General features: G+C 43.0%; 3 protein-coding genes across 24 annotated transcripts in view; 2 read left to right on the top strand and 1 right to left on the bottom strand.

Moving 5' to 3' along the window:
• CPSF2 (cleavage and polyadenylation specific factor 2) overlaps positions 1-6,161 on the bottom strand; it is a 30,791-nt gene extending 24,630 nt beyond the window's left edge. The window contains exon 1 of the mRNA XM_038405443.2: positions 6,027-6,161. The gene's annotated coding sequence lies outside the window, so the exon portion shown is untranslated. The remainder of the gene's footprint in view (positions 1-6,026) is intronic.
• On the top strand, positions 5,731-16,810 carry NDUFB1 (NADH:ubiquinone oxidoreductase subunit B1). 7 transcript variants are annotated; one of them, XM_043517453.1, is made up of 5 exons: positions 5,731-5,886; positions 6,852-6,916; positions 10,585-10,729; positions 15,659-15,726; positions 16,763-16,810. In XM_043517453.1, exons 1-4 carry the CDS (start codon positions 5,870-5,872, stop codon positions 15,693-15,695), a joined length of 264 nt encoding a protein of 87 aa, XP_043373388.1. In that variant the 5' UTR covers positions 5,731-5,869; the 3' UTR covers positions 15,696-15,726; positions 16,763-16,810. The 7 variants fall into 7 exon arrangements, with proteins under 7 accessions (XP_043373388.1, XP_043373387.1, XP_038261373.1 ...); XM_043517452.1 differs by lacking the exon at positions 16,763-16,810 and having other exon boundaries at positions 5,734-5,886; positions 15,659-15,751; XM_038405445.2 differs by lacking the exons at positions 5,731-5,886; positions 16,763-16,810 and adding an exon at positions 6,224-6,494 and having other exon boundaries at positions 15,659-15,751.
• The window catches only part of ATXN3 (ataxin 3), a 25,583-nt gene continuing 16,975 nt past the window's right edge, over positions 16,799-25,406 (top strand). For 7 of the 16 annotated variants that reach the window (XR_006282323.1, XM_038404605.2, XM_038404598.2 and 4 more), the window contains exon 1: positions 21,846-21,990. Coding sequence is in view for 12 of the 16 variants with exons in the window: in XM_038404605.2 (XP_038260533.2) it covers positions 21,895-21,990 (96 nt within the window). In the remaining 4 variants the exon portion in view is untranslated. Of the gene's footprint in view, positions 16,821-21,844; positions 21,991-22,326; positions 23,380-25,406 lie in introns of those variants that run through there. The other 9 variants (XR_006282322.1, XM_043517448.1, XM_043517445.1 and 6 more) reach the window with 4 other exon arrangements.

Here is a 25,406-nt window from a genome sequence, read left to right as displayed (position 1 = left end):
CACATCTTTCCTGAAATGTGGCACTCAGAACTGGACACAATACTCCAGTTGAGGGCATATCAGCACGGAGTAGAGTGGAAGAATTACTTTTTGTGTCTTTCTTACAACATTCCTGCTAATACATCTCAGAATGACGTCCACTTTTTTTGCAGTGTTAAACGGTTAACTTATATTTAGCTTGTGATCCACTATAATCTCCAAAAAGAAAAGGAGTACGTGTGGCTCCTTAGAGACTAACAAATTTATTTGAGCATAAGCTTTCGTGAGCTACAGCTCACTTCATCAGACGCATTCAGTGGAAAATACAGTCTCCAGATCCCTTTAAGCAATACTTCTTCACATTTAGGCAGTCGTTTCATATTTTGCATGTGTGCAATTGATTGATCCTTCCTAAGTGGAGTGTTTTGCATTTGTCCTTACTGAATTTCATCCTATTTACTTCATACCATTTCTCCAGATCATTGTGAATTTTATAGTAGAACCTCAGATTTATGAACATCTTGGGAGTGGAGCTGTTCATAACTCTGCACAAAACATGGCTGTTCTTGCCAAAGTTTACAATGAACATTGACTTAATAAAGCTTTGAAAATTTATTATGCAGAAAAAAACACTTTTAACCATCTTAATGTAAATGAATCAAGCACAGAAAGAGTATCTTATCAAATCTTTTTAAAAAAAACTTTCCCTTTATGTTTTTAGTAGTTTATATTTACCACAGTACTGTACTTGCTTTTTTTTTTTTTTTTTTTTTTGGGAGGGAGGGGGGTCTCTGCTGCTGCCTGGCTGCATACTTCCAGTTCCAAATGAGGGGTGTAGTTGACCGGTTAGTTTGTAACTCTGGCATTCATAAGTCTGAGGTTCTACTGCAATCCTATCCTCCAAAGCATTTGCAACCTTTCCCAGCTTGGTATCAACCATAAGTTTTATAAGTGCACTCTCTATGCCATTATCTAAATCATTTATGAAGATATTGAACAGAACTGGACCCAGGACCAATCCCTACTGGACCCCCTAGATAAGCCCTTCCAGCTTCATTGAGAAACACTGATAACTACTCTCTGGGAATGGTTTTCCAACCAGTTCTGCAGCCATAGTAGCTCCAGCTAGGTTATATTTCCCTAGTTTGTTTATGAGAAGGTCTTATGAGACAGTATCAAAAACCTTACTAATGTCAAAATATACCACACCTCACTCTTGAGTGAATTCTGCACAAAAAAATTTGAAAATTTTGCCAATAAATGTACAGGTTCTAACATGGCAGTGGGGAGCACCTGCCACTGGCTGCATGGAGGTGGGAGATCACCCTGCAGCACCACCCACAGAAACAGACTCAGCAATAGTGCTCCTCCAGACACTCACACAGCGCAAGGGCTGGGTCTGTCCTACAAACAGCCCAGGGCTGTGCCCATCCATACCAGATGAACCAAGATCGAGAGACGATGCCCCTCTCGCTTGCTCACATACGCACTGGTCCCCAATCCAGGTGTGGGGCAGGCAGGCTCAGCTCTTCAGGACCCAAGTGTGGAGGGGATCCAGAAGTAGGGTGAGAGAGTTCTATGTGGGACAAGCTGGATGCGGGGGTTCAGTGGGGCAGTCCCTAGCCTCTGTTTGCCAGAAGCTGGGAATCGGCAACAGGGGATGCATCACTTGATGATTACCTGTTCTGTTCATTCCCTCTGAAGCACCCGGCCTTGTCCAATAACAAAAGACAGGATTCTGGGCTATATGAACTTTTGGTCTGACCCAGTATGGCCATTCTTATGGTCCAAGTGTGAAGGGGGGCGGGGGGGAAACGCAACTGGATGTACAGGGGCTCATTAGGGGGTTCCCAGTGTGGGGGGAATGGGACTTTACAGAGGGGTCCAGGTGAAGGTGGTTGGGGCTCAGCAGGGAGGTGTGGGGGAGATGAGAATGAGGAGAAGGGGTATGGGAGGTTCAGCGAGGGGGTCCAGGTGCTGGGGCTGGAGTCCAGGTGCAGCTGGTTGGGTCTCAGTTAGTTGGGGGTCCAGGTGCAGAGCTTGTCAGGGTGGTCCAGGGAGGGGTTCACTGGGGTGGAGGTTCAAGTGTGGGTGCTCAACAGGGGCTGGTATAGCTGAAGGGGTGGCAGTCCAGATGCAGGGGAAGGGGCTCGGCCGGGTGGAGGTTCAAGCACAGGGAGGATAAGACTCAGCAGGTCTAGGTATGGAGAGGTCAGGATGCACGGGGGTTGGGCGGACAAGGGAGCAGCTCCCCATACAGTGACCCCTCTCCCATAGCAGAAGAAATGATGGAGGCAGGAAGTGGGGATGCGGCGCTTCCTGCAGCCACAGGAAGTTTCTGGGGGTGGGTCTGACCCAGCCCCGGCCGCTACTTGCCAGGGAAGAGGAAGTTCCATCCTCCCAGCCCAGCCAAGCCTAGCAGCTGAGCCTGGCACAGGGTAGGAGCCACCGGCCGGGGCATCCCCCCCACATAGTAATTTACCTGTCTGCTGGCTGCTCTGGGCACCTGAAACAATATGCCCGTGTTGCTGGGAGGGGCACATGACCACTCTTGCAACTTCCCTCCAGAAGTAAACATCTACCATTTTCCCCCCATCCACAAGGCGTCTTACTATAGCTGTTAACTGCAGTTAACTCAAAAAAAATAAATGATTAATCAGTTTTAATCACATTGTTAAACAAAAGAATACTAATTGAAATTTACAAAAAAAGGACGTTTTTCTACATTTTCAAATATATTGATTCAATTACAATACAGAATACAAAGTGTACATTGCTCATTTTATAGAATTATTTTTGATTACAAATATTTGCACTGTAAAAACGATAAAACACAGTATTTTTCAATTCACCTCATAAAAGTACGTTAGTACAATCTTTTTATCATGAAACTACAACTTACAGATGTAGATTTTTTTGGTTACATAACTGCACTCAAAAACAAAACATTGCAAAACTTTAGCGCCTACAAGTCCACTCCCTGCTACTTTTTGTTCAGCCAATCGCTAAGACAAACAGGTTAGTTTACATTTACAGAAGATAAAGCTGCCCATTTCTTATTTACGTCACCAGAAAGCGAGAACAGGCGATCACATGGGACTTCTTTTGTAGGCGGCACTGCAAGGTATTTATGTGCCAGACATACTAAACATTTGTATGCCCCTTCATACTTCAGCCACCATTTCAGAGGACATGCTTCCATGATGATGATGATGATGCTCGTTAACAAAAAGCAAAGGTGGTACCAATTTCAGAGGGATAAGGTGTGGAGCATGCTTTCAGAAGTCTTAAAAGAGCAACATTCTGATGAGGAAACTAAAGAACTCAAACCACCAAAAAAGAAAATCAACCTTCTGCTGGTGGGATTTGACTCAGATAATGAAAACGAACATGTGTCGGTCCGCACTGCTTTGGATCATTATCAAGCAGAACCCATCATCAGCATGGACGCATGTTCCCTGGAATGGTGGTTGAAGCATGAAGGTACATATGAATCTTTAGTGCATCTGGCATGTAAATATCTTGCAAGGCTGGCTACCACAGTGCCATGAGAACACCTGTTCTCACTTTCAGGTGACACTGTAAACAAGAAGCAGGCAGCATTCTTGCCCTCAAATGTAAACAAACTTGTTTGTCCGAGTGATTGGCTGAACAAGAAATAGGACTGAATGGACTTGTAGGCTCTAAAGTTTCACATTGTTTTATTTTTGAACGCAGGTTTTTTTTGTACATAATTCTATATTTATAAGTTCAACTTTCATGATAAAGAGATTGCACTACAGTATTTATATTAGGGGAATTGAAAAATACCATTGCTTTTGTTTTTACCGTGCAATAATTTGTAATAAAAATAAACATAAAGTAAGCACTGTACACTTTGTATTCTGTTATGCTTGAAATCAATATATTTGAAAATGTAGAGAACATCCAAAAATATTTAAATAAACGGTATTCTATTATTGTTTAATTGCACAATTAATCGCAATTTTTTTTTTAAACAGGATTTATTCTTGTCAAATCCACATTGACTGTTACTTATCACCTTATCTTCTAGGTTCTGGGTACTGAAGTTAAGCTGACTGGTCTATATTCCCCATTTTTATAGACTGGCACTACATTTGCTCTCTGCCGGTCCCCTGGAATCTCTCCCATCTTCCACGAGTTTTCAAAGATAATTTCTAATGGCTCAGATATTTCTTCAGTCAATTCCTTGAGTATTTCAAGATGTATTTCATCAGGCCCTGCTGACTCGAAGATATCTAACTTGTCTAAGAAACTTTTAACTAACTGGAAAAGGAGTACTTGTGGCACCTTAGAGACTAACAAATTTATTAGAGCATAAGCTTTCGTGAGCTACAGCTCACTTCATCGGATGCTGTAGCTCACGAAAGCTTATGCTCTAATAAATTTGTTAGTCTCTAAGGTGCCACAAGTATTCCTTTTCTTTTTGCGAATACAGGCTAACACGGCTGCTACTATGAAACCTGTCATTATGCAAAGCTTTTAACTAACTAGTGTTCTTTTCCTATTTTAGTCTCAGGTCCTACCTCATTTTCATTGGTGTTCACTATGTTAGATGTCCAAAACTACTAATCTTTTTGGTGAAAAATGAAAAAATTATTTAGCACTTCTGCCATTTCCACATTTTCTGTTACTGTTTCCCCACCCCCGCCCATTGAGTAATGAGCCTACCTTGTCCTTCGTCTTCCTCTTGCTTCTAATCTATTTGTAGAATGTTTTCTTGTTACCTTTTATGTCTCTAGCTAGTTTAATCTCATTTTGTGCCTTGGCCTTTCTAATTGTTTCCCTATCTACTTGTGTTTTTAATAAATATTCATTTTTTTTAATTTGACCTAATTACCCTTTTTATAGGACTCTTTTGAGTTTCAGATCATTGAAGATTTTCTGGTTAGGCCAGGGTAGTCTCTTGCCATAGTTCCCATCTTTCCTATGCAGGATAGTTTGCTCTTGTGCCCTTAATAATGTCTCTTTAAAAAACTGCTAACTCTCTCAAACTGTTTTTCCTCTTAGACTTGCTTCCAATGGGATCTTACCTACCAATTCCCTGAGTTTGCTAATGTCTGCCTTCTTGAAATCCATTATCTTTATTATGCTGTTTTCCCTCCTACCAATTCCTTGGAAGCATGAACTCATCATTTCATAATGGTCACTACAATCATGCAATTTTTTAAAATATAACTTCTAAGAAATAGCAATGAAAACAGTGAGTCACACTTTGGCCTCCTTTTTCTGACGATTGGGCATGGTTAGTCTTGAGAGAACACAACAGAGGGGACCTGAAAATAGTCTTCAAGTGCTGTTACTAAGAGGATTATGCTCAACTGGTCTCCATGTCTACTTAAAGCAGTAAAGGGCTTAATCTTCAGCAAGAAAAAACACGGTTAGATATTAGAATTTTTTTTTCTAACTCTAACGGTAGTTACCTTCTCTTCCCAAGGAACTTTGTACAACACCCATCTTTGGAGGAGTTTAAAAACAGGCTGGACAAATACCTGGCAGGGTTTGGTCTGGGTTAACTTGCCTAGGGGCTGAACTAGAGGGCCTCGCAGATCCCTTACAGCCACATGTCTATGATTCTGTGATTTCCAGAAGGCTAGAGGTCTCCCCTAAGGAGATGCAACGCTAGCAGGACACACTCACACACAGATCTGGTGCATGGCTCCTTCACTCACTGCCCCCTGCCCCCAGCGGCCTCACTCTGAGGAGCACAGACTCTCACTCCCGCCTCTCTCTGGAGGTGCCCCCCTCGCTCGGGGGTCTCGGGTCTCCTGTCCCCAGCTCGCCCCCCTCGCTCTCCCGCGCTCCCAGGGAGGGTCCCGAGCCCAAGCCATCCCGGCGGCAGGGAAGCGCTTCCCCTGCGCTCTCGCTAATGAGGGGGGCGCTGAGGTAAGCTCCCCCAGCCAGACCAGCCCCCCCCCCCAGGCCTCACGCGCTGGGACGGGCAGCCTCCTTGCTCGCCAGGGGCCAGGTCGCTGTATCAGGCTCTGCCCGCGGACATGGGGGGAAGGAGACACCCCAGCACCTACCTCACCACCAGCCCCACGCCGCTGCCCTCAGCCCCCTAAACCCAGTGGGGACAGCACAGGGGGAACCCCGGCCAGTCAGACCCCGTGTCTTCCACAGCCGCCGCCATTTTGAAGTGAGAGGGGGAGGCGAGGCTCCGGAGCCTGGCGTAGGAGAAAGCGAAAGGGAAATGGACTGTACCATTGGCAGCCCGGGGGAGTATGGATTGGGACACTCGGGCCTTGCGGCCTCGCACCCGCATTAGTTACTGGAGCCGGGCCATAGAGACTCGCAAGGGCAGCGGGGTGGAACTTTGAAATAGTTCCACCTCGGGAACTATTTCATCCCGCCCAGGGGCAAGCTAATCCCCCCTCTCCGCAGCTAATGGTCTGTGCCGGCAGGCTGGTGTTCTGTCCAATAGCTGCTGCTTGACTGGCCCTAGTTGTCCTTGGGCTCGGCGCGGGCAGCGGCAGGGGTCGGCCCGGCAGCAGGTGAGCGGGACCCGTGGGCGAGGAGGCCCCGGGGGCTGCACGTTTGTCCACTGCTGGTCGCTGGCTGGGAACACGGCTCCGTCGCGCGGGGCGGGCAGGGGCTGTGGCTGTTAGTGCGGTGTGCGGGGGGAGGGGGGGCTATTTCAGTAATACAGCAGGGCCCGTGTGGAGTGGCTCTCGTCCTCCGATCGTGTGGTACTGATTCCGTAATGCTACTGAGAGCAGCCGGGGCCCCGTGTTAGGTGCTGTACAAGCTCAGTGGCGGACGCTGCGGAGGGCTTACAAGCCTCGCCCAAACAGTCTTCAGAACTCGGCCCGCGGGTAGGTGTGTTCTAATCTTCAAACGCCTCCCTGCAGGGTGAGGCTTGAGCCAGGGGTGCCTGGGCCTGTGGGCAGACCAGGAGACTGCACTCCGCTCAGACGTGAGTTTCATGTCCCTAAATGCATTTAATGGAGTACGTAAAAAGCGTTTGGTTTTTCTGTTGCTTTTAAGGTACCTGGTTAATATTTCTTGGTTTTTATTGTTTGGGATTTGTATGTAGGCAAGGTCTAGTTCAGCCATTTTAAGCGCATTGTTGGGCCACAGCTCCCTCAGCTTTCCTCCCTTGTCATTCTGAAAAACAACTAGCATCTGGAAAAGTTTGGCCAATGTGATTGGAAAGGGCATTAGAGAATTTATGAAGTCTGATATTACCATTAATGTATAACTTCTTTTTCTGGCTTGTTGCTACTGAAATACTAACCGAGCGGTAGTCATAGCATTATAGAAATGTAGGGATGGAAGGGACCTCGAGGTTATAGTCCATCCCCCTGCGCTGAGGATCATCTTTGACACGTTTGTCTAACTTGTTCTTGATAACCCCCACCACCTCCTTTAGTAATCTGTTCCAGTGCTTAACTATCCTTATAGTTAGAAAGGTTTTCCTCTCTAACGTAAATCTCCCTTTCTGTAAATTAAGATGATTACTTCTTGTTCTATCCCCGATGGATACAGAGAATAATTGATCACCCTCCTCTTTACAGTAATCTTTTATATACTGTATATTTGAAAAGTGTTATCATGTTCCCTCTCAGCCTTCTCAACTCTAGACTAAATGGGCTAGGTTCACAAAAGGACTTAGGCATCCAGCTGTCACTTTAGGCCCCTAAATCCCAGAATCAGACCTCATGGGGATTCACAAAACCCCCCACTCAGCTGCCCCTAAATCTTGTAGGTACCAAAGTTGCTTGGCACCTAAATTTGTGCAGTAAAAGTTCCTTAGGTACTACATTTCTGCCTCTGTGCATGCATATTACAGACCCATGGCAGGCACCTGGACACCTAAGCTCCAGATTTCAGAGTAGCAGCCGTGTTAGTCTGTATTCACAAAAAGAAAAGGAGTACTTGTGGCATCTTAGAGACTAACAAATTTATTAGAGCATAAGCTTTCGTGAGCTACAGCTCAGCTCCAGAGTGATGCACAAACCAGGAAAAAGTAGGCAGAGGAACACTTAACTTCCTTGTAGAGCTTTATTTGGTAAGTGCGTTCAGACCTCACCTACCAGATTGGGCTTTGTAGAGCAGTTCACACAATGACTAGAGGCGGGGAGGAGCTCTCATAATTTTTAGCCCGGTGGTTAGATTACTCATCTGTAAAGTGGGAGACCACTGGTTCTACTCCCCCCTCTGCCTGAAGGGGAGAAGGAATGTGAACAGGGATCTGGCACATCTCAGGTGAGCTTCCTAGCTACTGGAGTATGGGATATTCTGTTGTGGGGCTCCTTCAGTCTCCCTGATGGAAGCTGTTCCACTGTATATGAATAAATAAATAAGTCATTGAAGCAAGGGGACAGGGTCATGGATCTTCTACCTCTGTGGTGAGTGCTCTAACCACTGGAGTACAGAGTCATTCTCACACATGCACTTTCTATCTCTTCTCCCCCGGCCCTCTTTCTGACCTCCCCCCAATGTTGAAACTGTCGCACTGTGGGTAAATAATGAAAGAATCATTTGACCAGAGAGAGCAATCATGAGAATGACTTCATGGCCTTTTGGTTAGAGTATTCACCTGGGATGGGGGAGACCCAGAATCCAGTTCCCCTGCTCCAATGACTGTTTAAAATATTTAGCCACAGTGGAACAGCTTCAACAGGAAAGATTGAGAGAGCCTCGGATTAGAATATCTCAGAGCCCAGTAGCTAGGGCACTCAATTAAGAGATGTCAGATCCCTATTCAATTCACATATTTTCCTCAAGTGGAGTGGGGACTTGAACTAGGGGTCTCCACATCCCAGGCAAATACCTGACCACTGGGCTAAAAGTTAAGAGGGAGCTTCTCCTTTCATAGCCCTCTGTCCTCTCCCTTCATTCCATCCCTTGAGCCGCTGTCCCCTCCCCTCCCCATCTTCTTGCAAAAGTGGTAGAGGCACCTATCTCCAACACAGAGTTTGCAACTGAGAATCCCAATCAGAGGGAAACACCTCCCTGCAGTCCTGACATAGGTGCCGAGCTCTGAGAGAGGGGTATGCCTTAGCACACCTGGCTCAGTGCTTCCCCTTGACTATCTTAGGAAAAGAACGTCTTGGCATACTGCCTTTTGTGAATCCCATTCTTAGGCATCTGTGTGTGCCCTTTCATTATATAGGGAGCCGAGGTTCCAAACCCAGGTTTTGTGAATCCTGTTGATTTTCTAGGTACCTAAATTTCTTTGTTAATCTAACCTCGCATGCCCAGTTCTTTCAATTTTTTCTCATTGCTCATGTTTCCCGAACCTCTTACCATTTTTTGTTGCTGTCCTCTGGATTCCAATTTGTTCACATCCTTCTTTAACCATGATGCTCATAATTGGACACAGTATTTCTAGCTGAGGCCTCACCAGAGCCAGGTAGAGCAGAACAATTACCTCCCATGTCTTTCATCCTTGTTAATGTATACCAGAGTGACAGTTGCCTTTTTCACAACAGCATCATATTGTTGACTCATATTCAATTTGTGATCCACTAAAACCCACAGATCCTCTTCTGCAGTACTGCTGCCTTGACATTTATTCCTCATTTTGTATTTGTGCATGATTTTTCTTTCTGAAGTGTAGGTTGGTGATTGTCTTTATTTAATTTCATCTTACTGATTGCAGACCAAGTCTCTGAAGTATCAAGGTCATCTAAATTCTAATCCTGTCCTTCAAAGTGCTTGCAGCCCCTCCCTGCTTGGTGTCATATGCAAATTTTATAAAAATACTCTCTGCTCAATCATTCAAGTCATTAATGAAAATATTGAATAATACCAAACCAGTGACCGATCCCTTCAGGTCCCCATCTGATAGGTCTTTCCAGTTTGGCAGTGGACCATTGATAACTACTCTTTGAGGTTTCAGAGTAGCAGCCGTGTTAGTTTGTATCCGCAAGAAGAAAAGGAGTACTTGTGGCTCCTTAGAGACTAACAAATTTATTTGAGCATAAGCTTTTGTGAACTACAGCTCACTTCATCGGATACATGCAGCATCAGATGAGGTGAGCTGTAGCTCACAAAACCTTATGCTCAAATAAATTTGTTAGTCTCTAAGGTGCCACAAGTACTCCTGTTTCTTTTTACTCTTTGAGGATGGCATTGCAACCAGTTGTGCACACACTGTACTGTAATTGCATCTAGACTTATAGATGAATACTACGAAAATTCCTGCTTTATAAATGTTTAAGAACAAGTATTATATTTTACAGCAAGACAGAAACCTCATAAATGGTGCATTATTAGGATGATTTCTAGTGAGGGAATTTTGCCATAATTTTAAATGCAAATACTCAACCTATGATCACTTTAAAATAGTTTATTAATTGGGTTGCATTCCTGTTCCCATAGGGCAAAATTCTATTGTCAGTACTACAGATTTAATCTAGATTCCAGTATCTGGCTGTTCCCAGGAATTCCATGTGGACCTGAGAGCAGCATTTTTCTCTATTTAAAATATGTGCTGAACTTCAGATGTTCATGATTGCATAGAGAAAATTCCGTTATAGGAGGTTATATGTACTAGATATATGCAGTGGTTTCTATGTTCAGATTTTTGTCTCCTCTTCCCCACACCCTATGGTTGCTGTTTTTTTTTCGTTCTAGCAATCATGGTGAATTTTGTCCAAGCTGTGCGTGAATACTGGGTCCATATTTTGTGTCCCATGGGATTTGTTATTGGATGCTATCTGGACAGAAGGAATGATGAAAAACTATCAGCTTTCAGAAACAAGAGCATGTTATTTAAAAGGTTAGTTTATGACACAACTTTTTAAACAAAATAATCTGCCTGAAAGGCCTAATCCTGCTCCCATTGAAGTGATGTGAGTTTTGATATTGACTTCAAAGGAAGCAGGATTTTGCCTTGTAGGTCCTGTCCTGCAAAATGTTGAGCACTTCAAGTGCAATGATCAGTGTTCTCAACTCCCATTTAGATTAGATAGAGTTAAGAAATCTTGCAATCCTTCCCCAAGTGAATGCCATAAGAATGGCTATACTGGTCAGACCAATGGTCCGTCTAGCCCAGTATCCTGTCTTCCGACAGTGGCTGCTGCCATATGGTTCAGAGGGAATGAACAGAACAGGGCAATGATCAAGTGATCCATCTCCTGTCTTCCAGTCCCAGCTTCTAGCAGTCAGTTGTTTAGGACACCCAGAGTATGGGGTTGAATCCCTGACCATCTTGGCAAATAGCTATTGTTGGACCTACCTTCCATGTACTTATCTAATTCTTTTCTGAACTCAGTTATACTTGTGGCCTTCACAACGTCTTCTGTCAAAGAGTTCCACAGGGTGACTGTTCACTGTGTGAAGAAATACTTCCTTATGCTTGTTTTAAACCTGCTGCCTATTAATTTCATTGGGTGACCCCTGGTTCTTGTGTTATGTCAAGGCGTAAATAACCCTTCCTTATTCGCTTTCTTCACACAATTAATCATTTTATGTAGATCTCTATCGTCTCTCCCTTTAGTTGTCTCTTTTGTAAGTTTAACAATCCGTCTTTTTCATCTCCTTGTATGAAAGCAGTTCCATATCTTTAATCACTTTTGTTGCCCTTTTCTGTACCTTCTCCAATTCTAATGTCTCTCTTCTGAGATGGGGTGACCAGAACTACACTTAGTATTTGCTGTGTGAGCATACCACGGACTTGTATAGTGGTATTATGATATTTTCTGTCTTATTATCTATCCCTTTTCTAATGGTTCCTAACATTCTGTAAGCTTTTTTTGACCGCTGCTGCACATTGAGCCGATGTTTTCAGAGTAGTATCCACGATGATTCCAAGATCTCCTTTAATGATAACAACTAATTTAGACCTCATCATTTTGTACGTATAGTTGGGCTTACATTTTCCAAAGTGCATTACTTTGCAGTAGAGCTGTCAAGCGATTAAAAAAATTAATAGTGCGATTTATTGCACTGTTAAACTATAATAGAATACAATTTAGTTAAATAGTTTTGGATGTTTTCTACATTTTCAAATATATTTATTTCAATTACAACACAGAATACAAAGTGTACAGTGCTCACTTTATATTTATTTTTGATTACAAGTATTTGCACTAAAAAAATAGTATTTTTCAGTTCACTTAATACAAGTACTGTGTGCAATCTCTTTATCGTGAAAGTTGAATTTACAAATGTAGAATTATGTAATAAAAAAAAATCTGCATTCAAAAATAAAACAATGTAAAATTTTTGAGCCTGCAAGTGCACTCAGTCCTACTTATTGTTCAGCCAATTGCTCAGGCAAACAAAATTGCTTACATTTCCAAGAGATAATGCTGATCACTTCTTGTTTACAATGTCACCTGAAAGTGAGAACAGGCATTTGCATGTTTGCACTTTTGTAGCAGGCATTGCAAGGAATTTATATGCCAGATGCACTAAAGATTCATATGTCCCTTCGCGCTTCAACCACCATTCCGGACGACATGTCCATGCTGATGATGGGTGGTTCTTGATAATGATCCAAAGCAGAGCAGACTGATGCATGTTCATTTTCATAAGCTGAGTCAGATGCCACTAGCAGAAGGTTGATTTTCTTATTTGGTGGTTTGGGTTCTGTAGTTTCTGCATCCGTGTGTTGCTCTTTTAAGACTTCTGAAAACATGGTCCACACGTGGTCCCTCTCAGATTTTGGAAGGGTCGAGTGCTGTAGCTATCTTTAGAAATGTCACATTGGTACCTTCTTTGCGTTTTGTCAAATCTGCTGTGAAAGTGTTCTTAAAACGAACAACATGTCCTGGGCACAGATGCCAATTTTCATGCAGTAAATAAGCACCCCGAATTTCACAATAAGCCAAAAATCCAGCTAATCCCATTTCAAAACAAGGCCAAAACAAGCCAATCCCTAAGAACCCCAACACTCTGTGACTAGATCCCCATGGCATGCAGTCTGGGACTCTGGTAGGCCCGCTGTACACCCCTGACTCTCTTCCACCCCTTGCCCCGCCCCACCCCTGCTTGCCAGGAGCCAATCAAAAAAAAAAAAAAAAAAAGAAGCAACAAGCTGCTACAGGCCCAACAAGCTACTAGCCAAAAAGCAACTCACAAGCCAATTAAGCCAAAAACAAGCCCAGTATCTGTGTTTTTTTCACGGGTTTGTCATGTTTGGTGCTGGGTCATCATCCAAGACTACAATAACATCAAATATATGGCACAATGTGAGTAAAACAGCAGGGGACATACCATTCTCCCCCAAGGTCAGTCACAAATTTAATTGACGCATTATTTTTTACGAGAGTCATCAGCATGGAAGCATGTCCTTTGGAATGGTGGCAGAAACGTGAAGGGGCATACAAATGTTTGGCATATCTAGCATGTAAATACTTTACATACTGGCTACAAATGTGCCATGCAAAATGCCTGTTCTCACTTTCTGATGACATTATAAATAAGAAGAGGGCAGCATTATCTCCCATAAATGTAAACAAAATTGTCTGTCTTAATGATTGGCTGAACAAGAAGTAGGACTGAGTGGACCTGTAGGCTCTGAAGTTTTATATTGCTTTGTTTTTGAGTGCAGTTACATAACAAAAAACCAAAAACCTACATTTGTAAGTTGCACTTTCATGACAGAGATTGTACTAGAGTACTTTTATGAGGTGAATTGAAAAATATTTCTTTTATCATTTTTACAGTGCAAATATTTGTAATAAAAAATAATATACCCTTGGATTTTAATTACAACACAGAATACAATATATATGAAAATGGAGAAAAACATCCAAAATATTTAATAAATTTCAATTGGTAGTCTATGATTTAATAGTGCAATTAAAACGGTGATAATTGGTTTTAATGTTTTAATCATGATTAATTTTTTTGAATTAATTGTGTGAATTAATCACGATTAATCGACAGCCCTACTTTACTGTCATGAATACTGAGTTTCATCTGCCATTGTGTTGCCCAGTGATAGAAATCCATTCGTCACTGTTAGATAAGTCCAAAGCTGACTGCAATCTTGACTAATTTTGTATCATCTGCAAATTTTGCCATCTCACTGTTAACCCCCTTTTCCAGATAATTTATGAATATGGTGAACAGCACAGGTCCCGGTCTATGTTCCATGTAAGCTATGCAGCTGTGCAATAGGCTCTCAGGAGCTGTCGGGGAGAGGAGCTGTCACCCTGCCCTGCCGGGGGAGGAGCCCCACCCCCGGCTCCTCCAGAGCTGCCGGGGAGAGGAGCCATGAGCTGCTCTGGCAAGAGAGGGCTGGGGGGAGTCCTCTCTCCGAACCACAGCCCTGAGGCAGCCTGCACCCTCTGCCCCAGCCCTGAGCCCCCTCCCACACCTTGAGCCTCTCATCCCCACTCCCACACCAGAGCTTTTACCCTTAGCCAGAGCCCTCATCCTCTGCCCCAACCCTGAGCCCCCTCCTACGCTCCTCATCCCCAGCTCCATCCCAGAGCCCACACCCCTTGCCAGATCCCTCATCCCCGCCACACTCCAACCCTCTGCCATAGCCCTGAGCCCCCTCTCACACCCAATCTTCTCATTCCCAGCCCTAAACCAGAGCCTGCACTCCCAGCCAGAGCCCGCACCCCCCCAACCCTCTGCCCCATCCCTGAGCCCCCTCCCACACTCCAAATCCCTTGGCCCCATCCACACCACATGCTATTTTGTTAGCACTAATATGGAGGTGATGTCACACATCACCACCATATTGGGGAACATAACAAAATTCGTTCCGCCCATGGACATAAAAAATTAGAGGAAACACTGGTCCCAGTACAGATCGTACCCTTTGTTTTCTATCTTTTACTCAATTACTGATCCATGAGAGAACCTTCCCTTTATCCCATGACTGCTGACTTTGCTTAAGAGCCTTCGGTTTGGGACCTTGTCCAAGGCTTTCTTAAAGTCCAAATACTATATATCGACTGGATCACCCTTGTCCATGTGCCTGTTGACATCCTCAAAGAATTCTAACAGATTTGTGAGGCATGATTTCCTTTTACAAAAGCCATGTTGACTCTTTCCCAATAATTCTGTTCTTTACTATAGTTTCAACCAATTTGCCTGGTACTGAAGTCCTATTGACTTCATTGGGAACAGCACATACATACGGGATTGGCTCCTAAATCCATCATTTGCTTTCATACTAAAAGGGGCAGGGACTGCTGAAGATGCATCTTGTTCAGTTGCTTTCTAGCAACTCTTCTAACCATTTTATGGGTGTCTTTGTCATGCTCCTAAACTCTACTTCAAGTCCTCATTAGCCACACATGATAACTAAGGCCACAATTGTCCAATGAGCTCCAGTCCAATGTGAGTGAACCCTGCCATGAAACCCCATTTTAGTCAATCGAGATCTGCTGCAGGGTCTTCTCCACAGCGCTCATTGTGGGGTGGAGAGGGAGGGACCTAATGTGAAAGGGAGTCAAGAGTATCAGAAAGAAAGTACACAGAAAAAAGTGATCCTAACCCTTAAGAAGAGGGGAAGACCAGTTGTTCAAATGATACAGTTTCTGATTAACAGTTATAAAGAAAGTCAAGGATATTAATTATTCTTAAAAGTTAAAATAGAAATCAAGATCTGTTACAAAATACCTCATAATTAAGCTAGTGAAACACTAACTTAAATCTATGAACAGTAATGTAGATTACCATCTGCGAAAGTCCTGTGCACTACCTAATTTTATTATCCTAATTTTTTTTCCCCTCCACACAGGGAATTGAAACCCGGTGAAGAAGTTACCTGGAAATAAAGGCTGTCCATGAAATGGGAAATTCTTCCATGTAATTAAATTAATGTGTATAACAAGTGGATGATGTCTTTGTTACTGTGTCATCCGTGGAACAGGAGCCATGTTTTTACACTTGATATACTTCGTTCCTAGTATTAAAAAAATATAAAGCCACTAAAAAGTGTAGTTTAGCTCTGCCAATTTAATTCCCTGTTCTCCATTTTCATTTTGAAGGACAACTTAATCATATGACTAATAAATATCTTATCCATGTTTTTTTCTAAAAAGTATTGTTCCTAAGGAAAAAATGTACACAGTGAACAGAAAAACTATGTAAAAGGCACTCGTATATAAAACTAGGGCTGTCAATCAATTTAAAAAATTAATCACGATTATTCGCATTGTTAAACAACAATAGAATACCATTTATTTTAAATATTTTTGGATGTTTACTACATTTTCAGATATATTAATTTCAATTATAACACAGGTTTCAGAATAGCAGCCGTGTTAGTCTATATCCACAAAAAGAAAAGAAGGACTTGTGGCACCTTAGAGATTAACAAATTTATTTGAGCATAAGCTTTCGTGAGCTTCAGCTCACTTCATTGGATGCATTCAGTGGAAAATACAGTGGGGAGATTTATTTCTGTGTATATAAATCTCCCCACTGTATTTTCCACTGAATGCATCCGATGAAGTGAGCTGTAGCTCACGAAAGCTTATGCTCAAATAAATTTGTTAGTCTCTAAGGTGCCACAAGTCCTCCTTTTCTAATTACAACACAGAATACAAAGTGTACAGTGCTCACTTTATATTTTTTATTACAAATATTTGCACTATAACAAAACAAAAAAAATTATTTTTCAGTTCACCTCATACAAGTACTGTAGTGCAATCTCTTTATCCTGAAAGTTGAACTTACAAATGTAGAATTATGTTTAAAAAAATTGCATTAAAAAATAAACCAATGTAAACTTTAGAGCCTACAAGTCCACTCAGTCCTACTTTTCGGTCAGCGAATCACTCAGACAAACAAGTTTGGTTACAATTTGCAGGAGATAATGCTGCCTGCTTCTTGTTTACAGTGTCACCTGAAAGTGAGAACAGGTGTTCGCATGGCACTTTTGTAGCTGGCTTTGCAAGGTATTTACATGTCAGATGCGCTAAAGATTCATATGTCCCTTCATACTTCAGCCACCATTCCAGAGGACATGTCATTGCTGATCATGGGTTCTGCTTGATAACAGTCCAAAGCAGTGCAGACTGGAACATGTTCATTTTCATCTGAGTCAGATGCCACTAGCAGAAGGTTGATTTTCTTTTTTGGTGGTTTGGGTTCTGTAATTTCCACATCAGAGTGTTGCTCTTTTAAGACTTCTGAAAGCATGCTCCACACCTTGTCCCTCTCAGATTTTTTTTTTTTTAAATAGTGGTTTAGTTATAACAAAGTGTGTGTGTTTGCCCTAAATCATTATAAAGTAGAGAGACCTGTTGTTCCTCTACCTTATTGTTCTCATGTAGGTATTCTGAGCAGTTCAGAAGGTGTAGCCATGGCCTGGGCACAGGTGCTTTTGTCCTATGGCATGTTGCAAATTCTAGATCTGGCTAGGTGTCTGCCATGCACCCAGTATAAAGTGGAGCAGCCTTTGGGACTGCTGAAAGTTATGGAAACTTCCAGAAACCATTTATGGGCTATGCCACAGCCCCTTCTTTGCACCAAGACCTGTGAGGGGTAGGGACGTAGGGGCATTATGTTCGATGGTAAGCAGCTGGAGCCAGGGACTGGAGGATATTTGGTTCTGTGTTTCTACTATGCCCAGCTCATCAGGATACTGGTCTGTGATGGGGCCTCCTCGGTGCTACAGCAATACAAATAATTAATAACTCTATGCTCTTCAAGGAATTCCCTGTACTGGGGAAATTTTTGGCTGTGCGGGAGGGGTTCCAGCTGCTTCCCAGACCTTTTATGATTATGGTGTGGTGTAAAGGTGCTTAAAACACAGCCTTGAATTCAGTCCTGGAGTTTCACTGATTTTTCTCACAGTGGTTGCTCTCCTGCAGAACATGAAAGGGTCACTCCTCAAACCAGCTGCTTTCAATAAATTTGCATATTGATTCAATACTCCTAGACTGGCTGCTATGAAAAGCCTATGGTTTCTCCAACTGCTGCTGTTCCACAGTTCTCAATGGGTTTCAGTGAGTTTTGATATCAGTATTAACTTACACCACGATCCTTGTGGTGTTGAATTTAGAATGATGTTAGAGCACTGCAGGTGAGACTTTTTAGTCATTATGAAGTGGAGTCAGTACTTCCCACTTCTGTTTCTCTTCCAAAATGATGACAGAGCAAGAATAGGACAGTAATCAGAATGTATTGCCTCCCAGAAAGCCCATAATTTACCACAGATGAAGTGGTAGACTACTGGGACAGCTCAGCTGGAAAGAGGAAAACTCTAAATTTAAGCACCTAATGTTGGGACATGCTCCTTTGGAAGACCTATTTTTCTGTACTCAAAAAATGTTATCCACCTAAACCAGAGTGGGCAAACTACTGGCAGCACATTCCTGTGGCCCGGGCGGGGGAGGGTAGCAGAGGGCTCCATGTGCTGTCCTCACCTGCAGGCACTGCCGCCGCAGCTTCCATGGGCCTGACCCAGTGGGAGCTGTGGGGGGGCGGGCCCTGCAGGCAATTTTCCCTCTAATTTTTGACAGGCCGTGTGCACAAAAAATTTCTTCTGTGCAAATTTTTGAAGCAGAGTTCAAATTTGTGCGCCATGAGGCAAATGCGCCGAAGCGAGTAAAATGCTTATACGTTTAAAAAGTTTTAATTTGCAGTTTGTGATAGTTTTACACCATGTTATTTTATAAATGTCATTTTTAAATACTTAGAAAAAGGAAATTTAACCATTCTTCATGAAGCAGTAGTTAGTTTTAAGCATTACGCTTTATGATCTTTTTTATAGACAATCGTGAGCATATATCAAGCACATATTAATCATTATCAGTCCATAGGCTTCTGCCTGTTGGTGTCTACTTTCACCTTTCATTCTATACAAATGTCCTAAAAGATTCTGATAAACATATAATAAACACAATTTAATAAGTATGCCATTATGTCAATTTATATGGGTTTTCAGATAGAGACATCATAAGTAAAAATAAATAAATAAATAAATTTTTGTTTTACATTTAAAATTTTCCTAAAAAATATCAAACGATTATCAGCCAAGAATAAGATATGTAATTACAAATGCATTTTAATTTTCTTTTTGGTCAAAAGGTCAAGGACTGCTAAACTAACCTTACTTTTTTTTCCTGAAATCTTTTTCATTTGCCCATTCAATGTAAATTCTGTCCAGATCTATCAGTCCTCCATCCAGCTGGTAACTCTAATACACATCAGCATGTCCAAATGATTTACTTGTAAATGATTTCATAGTTTGTTTTTTAGAGTGTTCATTAAGCTAAAGCCATGCTCAGAGTCTGCACTTAATGCTAGGAATGTTCCTCCAATATCCATCAACTTTGCAAGATCCTGAAACTGTTCGTTCTGGTGAGCAAATGTCACTATATCCGGGAAACTTAAAACCAGTTGGCTTTTGATTCTTTCGGCTACTGTAAACTTGAAGTCGTACTGACTGACTATAACAATCTCTTCAGCAAGAAAGTCTTTGTATTTTGAACATAGGGATTTGACAGATGACACTTTAAGAAATCCAACTTCCATACATCGTTCCATGTTCTTCCTGTTGAAAATTCTCCGGAAGCTCTGGTATCTCGACAATATACACAAGCCACTCCGTTGTCGTCCTCATCTGTGAATATTTCATGAAGTTTAACAAGCATTACACTATGTGACTTTGGTGTAACCATCTCTATAGTCTCATCCAGCCATCTAGCTTTAAATGAAGTCGCTGTTCTTTTACACTTTAGACCTCTAAGCTGTAACATTTTGGGATTGATTTTTTTTTACCAGATTGGTTTATTTAAAATTAGTCCTTTTATTATATGGCTACTATTTCAATGCACTTAACAGTGTGACTCAACAAAAGGGCAAATGGGAGATCATTTACATCAGGATACTGGAAGTTTGTGCATAGCTCCGATCGCGTCTATGCATCTGCGGCAAAAAAACGTGGGAAAAGGGAGATATGTGGGTCCCGACTGTCCTGACGTGATCAACATTCCATGTTTGAAATGCTGGCGGGGAGGGGTACGATTCATTGCCCTCCTTTCCCTCCCTCCCTCCCCCCCGCCCCCCCCCCGTTGCCAGCTAGTAGAATCTGGCTGTGTTGATAGATGGCAGGCAAACACTGTCAAAAGTCGTGCGTAAATGATATTTTGGCCTGGCTCCAATGTAGTATTACATTTTTTGTGTGTGCAGTGTTTCAGATCTGTGTGCACACAGCTTAGAGGGAACAGTGGCCGCAGGGATGTGGTGCTAGCCACTTCTGGGAGTGGCACGGGGCCAGGGCAGGCAGGTAGCCTACTTTATTCCCTGTGTGCCACTGCCCCACAGAGCTGCTCAAGCTACTCCCGTATCCCTCCTGCACCCCAACCCCCTGACCTCAGTCCCCTCCTGCACTCCGTACCCTCTCTTGTGCCCCAACCCTTTGCCCTGAGCCCCTTCCTGCACACCATACCCCCTCCTATACCAGCCCTACATTTGGGGCCCTGCATGCAATTTCCCCACACAGATGTGGCCCCCGGCTAAAAAGTTTGCCCATCCCTGACCTAAACAATGCTCTGATGGATTTGTAGCATAAATTACGTGCACTAGCCAGCAATTCTTCCTAGGAGTGATCAGTTAATGGTATTCGGGCCATACCCATCAGTCTGGTATCTGAGTGCCTTAATGTTCAGATATTAGAGTGATGGGTGATACAGGTATAAGACAAAACAGGTGATTTTTTCTTTGCTGTTTGATTCTTTCTCCCTTATCCTATTTACTGAGGATGAGCATGATCAGAATTTTTCTGTCCCAGTAAACTTTTTGGGGATAGGAGCTGTACCTTCCTTGTTTAGAAAGAGCCTAACACATTTCTGATGCTACTACAACCTTAAAAATGCCTCTACCTGTGTCTTCTCTTTTCCCTTTTGCTCTGTTCTATCCCCATACTCCTTCTGCTGGAGCCCCGCCCCTCCAGTTTCTCTGTATTCTACTCTCCCCTCCCTCTTTTTCCTCCCTTGTCTTCAATACTAATATTTTATGTACCAGTGTGTCTAGGAGTGGCTATTGCCTAGGGCTAGTGCACCTTATTGCCACTCTCTGCCTTTGGCCAACTTCTTCATTTGCATCCTCCCTTATATTGGTTGAAATGAATGAGTTTGCGGGAAGGAGATAGAGAAAGAGGTTTAGGTCAGCAGAGCAGAGAGCTGGTTCACTTAAAAAATAACAATCCTAGTCTTTGGTTTTTGAAAGACCACTATTTGTACTGATAAAGGAGAGAGTAGGAAATGCACTTCATAATTCATACAGACTGACATAGGGCATGCCTACAGGGGGAGACTTTTTTTTCCACTTTATTTCATAAAAATGCCCTGAATCCAGCTGACAATTCTTCCATTCCGTTAAATGGGCAGGTATGGGAAATAGGATAAGCTGCTTTGAAAGTGAATTAAATTAATTGCTGACTGAGTTAGCGTAGAATAATATATGGGCATTGTGACAAAACTGTGGCTAACTAAGAATTATCACCATGCTGAACAGGATGGATTTTGGAAGGGCCTGGCAGCTGTAGGACTAGAACAGACTCTGCTGCTCACAACGCACAGCCTTGCCCCCTTAAAATACTAGGGAGGTGTAGGATAATCTCCATCTGCTACTGGCAATACAGGGCTGGTGACACACAGGGCCGAGGTCTTAGGCACAGCTCTAGCCCATTCGTTACAGGGCAGACAGCTGAGACCGCTTGGGTAACGAAGTGGCTGCAGTACGCTAACAAAGCTCTTCAGATCACAGCTCTGAGCTCGGGGCTGAGGCTCTGACTGCGGCGCCCAGCCCCCGCTTCCCCTGGCAGCCGATAGGCGGCGCCCGCGCCAGCTATGCCAGCCCCGAAGCCGCTTCTGGCTCCTGCAGCCCCCGCCCCGCAGGGCTCAAGCGCAAGCACCGATGTTGTGATCACATGACTGGCAGGAAGCTGGAGAGGCTGCGGTTTATTGGGCGGGGTAAGGTCACGCGGTGGGAAGAGGGCGGGGGGGTGCGCGGGCAGCCGCGATGATTGGCTGCTGTGGGGCTGGGATGTGGTCACGTGAGGTGGAGGCTGCTGCTGGCTCGGGACAAATAAACATGGAGGCCATCTTCCACGAGAGGGTTAGTGAGCGGGGAGGGGAGGGCGCGGTAGAGAGCCAGCGGTTGGATGGGGGGGGGGATGGGTATTTCAGAGGCCTGGGTAGGAGCCGGGGCTAGGAGACGAGAGGAGAGGAAAAGAAAAGAAAAAAAAAAAAGGGGGGTGGTAGCCTGTGGCGGGGACGGGGTTGGGCAGGTGGCAGCGGAGCGGCAGCAGTGAGGGGGTCGTAGCCCGTGGCTGGGAGCGGGGGCTGGTTAGTTTCCTCCGTCCCGTGGATGACTCAGAGCAGAGTAGTATTTGGAACTGTCTTTTAAACACTCCCCAGAGCATCCCCCTGACTAAATTCTCTTATCCAATTGATTTTGATGTTCTGTTGCCCCCTAGTATAGCATCTGAGTGCTGATAAGGTTCCCCTCAAGTGGAAGGGGGAGAGCCAGGTGAAATGACATTTCAACTAAACATGTTTTAGAAGAAATCTAGGCCCCTTTCAGAAGGGGAAACTGATTTTCGGGCAGTCTGCTGGCCTAACTTGCTAATACTGAAGTCCCTAGCAGCTGAGTGGTTTAAAAAACGGCTTGACAAATCTATAAAGCTTCAAAAGTGCTCACAGACAAGTGTCAATATTACTTCCTTTTATAGAGCAACTTTTTGTCATGTTGAGTTTTATTTCTTGATTTTTTTTTCTTGGTCCTTTAAAAACAAATACAGAAATAATTTGATCGTGCAGAATGAAGTTTTTACTCTCTTGAGACAGGCAGCATGGCTTAAATGAGAAATGAGCATAAAGATGGGAAGCAGGAAATATGAGCTCTATCTCTGACTTCTTCTGACTTGCTGTGCCTTGCCTTATCACAACCTCTCTCTGCCTCGGTTTCTGCCAGTACAGAGCTGAGATTATGAGACTTACTTCAAAGTGGGTGATGGTAAAATTTACTTAATGTCTGTATAGTGCTTCTGAAAATGTAAAGCATCATATGAGTGCTAAATATTTTGTTTCAGAGTACAAGTACCTCTGCTACTTACGATTGCCTCCAAACTCCTAAACAATAATCTCTATATCACACTATCACATTCTAGTGTCTTGTTTATGTGCTTCCTATAATTTAGTTTCTTTAACCATCTGTATTATTAATAATAGTTTTTCAAATTGTCGTTAATAAACTTCCTTTTGTAAATGCAGGTTGCTCTAGTTACCAAGAGATACAGTAACTAAACCAAACTAGTTCCTGTCTGACCTAGACTGCCATGTGTGGAAGGGAAATTTAAAAAACAAACAAAAAACCCCAACATTTTTTTGTTTTAAAATAAATTACTGTGGAAAGATGGTTTTATAGGATTGTAATGATAGAAGTAATTCTGATGAAGATAAAGGGCGGAGTATAAATAAGAAGATCAAAGTTACATAATAAATGGTAATTATTGTGTAAGTGGTGTAAACTTCAAATATTTTACATCAGCCTGCAGTACAGGAAATGTGGAATGTGTTTACAAATATAGAAACATATTTGCTTTTTGGCAATTTAGTAGTTAGATTACTTAGGTAGAGATAAAACATCTAGTTAGATATCTTAAGCAGTAAGCAACATATATTTTTATTCTGTTGTAATAATTATTTTCATAGAGTCTAAATCCAGAATTGTGGTGATCTAGTCTGACTTCCTGTCTAGAACAAACCATAGAACTTCCCCAAAATAATTCCTGGAATTTATCTGTTGGGATGTTTTTCTATTTTGATTTAAAAATTGATAATGATGGAGGGTCTACCACAATCCTTGTTGAATTGTTCCAATGATTAATTATTCTTGGCATTAAAGTGTACGCGTTATTTCTGATCTGAACTTGTGTAGGTTCAATTTCCAGTCATTGGATTTTGTCATACCTTTGTTTGCTAGACTGAAGAGCCCATTATTAAATGTTTGTTTCCCATATAGGTACTTATAGACCAGGGATCTCAAACTCAAATCACCACGAGGGCCACATGAGGACTAGTATATTGGCCCGAGGGCCACATCACTGACACCCTTCCCCTTGCTCCCCGCAGCCCCGCCCCCACTCCACCCCTTCCATGAGGTCCCGCCTCTGCCCCACCTCTTCCCACTCCTTCCCTGCCCCTATTCCAACCCCTTCCCCAAATCCGCCCTCTTCTCTGCCTCCTCCCCCTGAGTGCAGGGGTCCCTGCTCCTTCCCCTTCCCTCCTGGAAAGTGCTAAGCGTCGCCAAACAGCTGTTTGGCAGTGGGACGCACCTGGAGGTAGGCAGAGGAGCAGGGACGTGTAGCACGGGGGGAGGGGAGACGGCAGGGGAGAGAAGCTTGGCGGCTGCAGGAAATAACTCGGGGGAGAGGGGAGCTTGGCGGGCCGCGTGGTTGAGACTCCTGTTATCACTCCTTAACCTTCTTTTTGTTAAGATAAATAGATTGAGCTCCTTGAGTCTGTCACCATAAGGTGTGTTTTCTAGTCCTTTACACATTCTCATGGCTCTTCTCTGGACTCTTTCCAATTAATCAACCCCCTTCTTGAATGAACATCAGAACTGGATGCAATATTCCAGCAGTGGTTGTGCTAGAGCGAAATATAGAGATAAAATGACCTCTCTGTTACTACTTGAGATTCCCCTGTTTATGCATCTCAGGATCGCATTAGCTCTTTTGGCCACATCCTCCCATTGAAAGCTCATGTTCAGCTGATTATGCACCATGACACCCAAATCTTTTTTAGTCGCTGCTTTGCAGGATAGTGTCCCCTATCCTACAAATATGGCCTGCGTTCTTTGTTCCCAGGTGTGTACATTTACAGTTAGCCATATTAAAATGCATATTGTTTGCTTGTGGCCAGTTTATCAAGTGATGTAAATTATTTTGAATCAGTGACTTGTCCTCTTCACTATTTACCATGCCCTCAATTTTAATTGCCTTCACTGGGGAAAAATGTGAACAAGTGTGTATGTGACATCATTTTTAATAAAGATTTACATTTCAGTTCACAGGTAGTGCCCCCATTTCCTACCAAAGTAGTCAGAATGCTGTGTAGGTATTTATAGTTAAAGTATTTAATACACACACGTCAAATTCTTAACCATAAAATCAAGCATGAAAAGAAAATAATATAATTTTAAAAGGTAGGTAAGGATACCTTTTCAGATAGGTCTAAGTGGGGCAAGCTCCATGCCTAAGGAGCCACTACTGTAAAAGACAGGAAGTTCTGCTCTAGGGTAAAATGTTGAAAGTTCTAATAAATGAATGGCCAGAGCACAAATGTATGTCAGGACAAGGTTGAATGAGGAGGCTTCTAATTATGAAAGAATGCTATGTCTCCATATTTAAGGTTAAAGCTATTTTCAGTTATAAATTATGAGCCTAATTTTCTTTTCTCCCCCTGCTTGCCCTCAATTTACCCTTAATGTTACCAAAGAAAAACCTTAATACCCCTGAAAGATTGGGG

Source organism: Dermochelys coriacea, chromosome 6 (assembly GCF_009764565.3).
Source record: "Dermochelys coriacea isolate rDerCor1 chromosome 6, rDerCor1.pri.v4, whole genome shotgun sequence".
Classification (NCBI taxonomy): domain Eukaryota; kingdom Metazoa; phylum Chordata; order Testudines; family Dermochelyidae; genus Dermochelys; species Dermochelys coriacea.
Note: the sequence above shows the minus strand (reverse complement) of the source record. Positions and strands in the feature narration are given on the sequence as shown.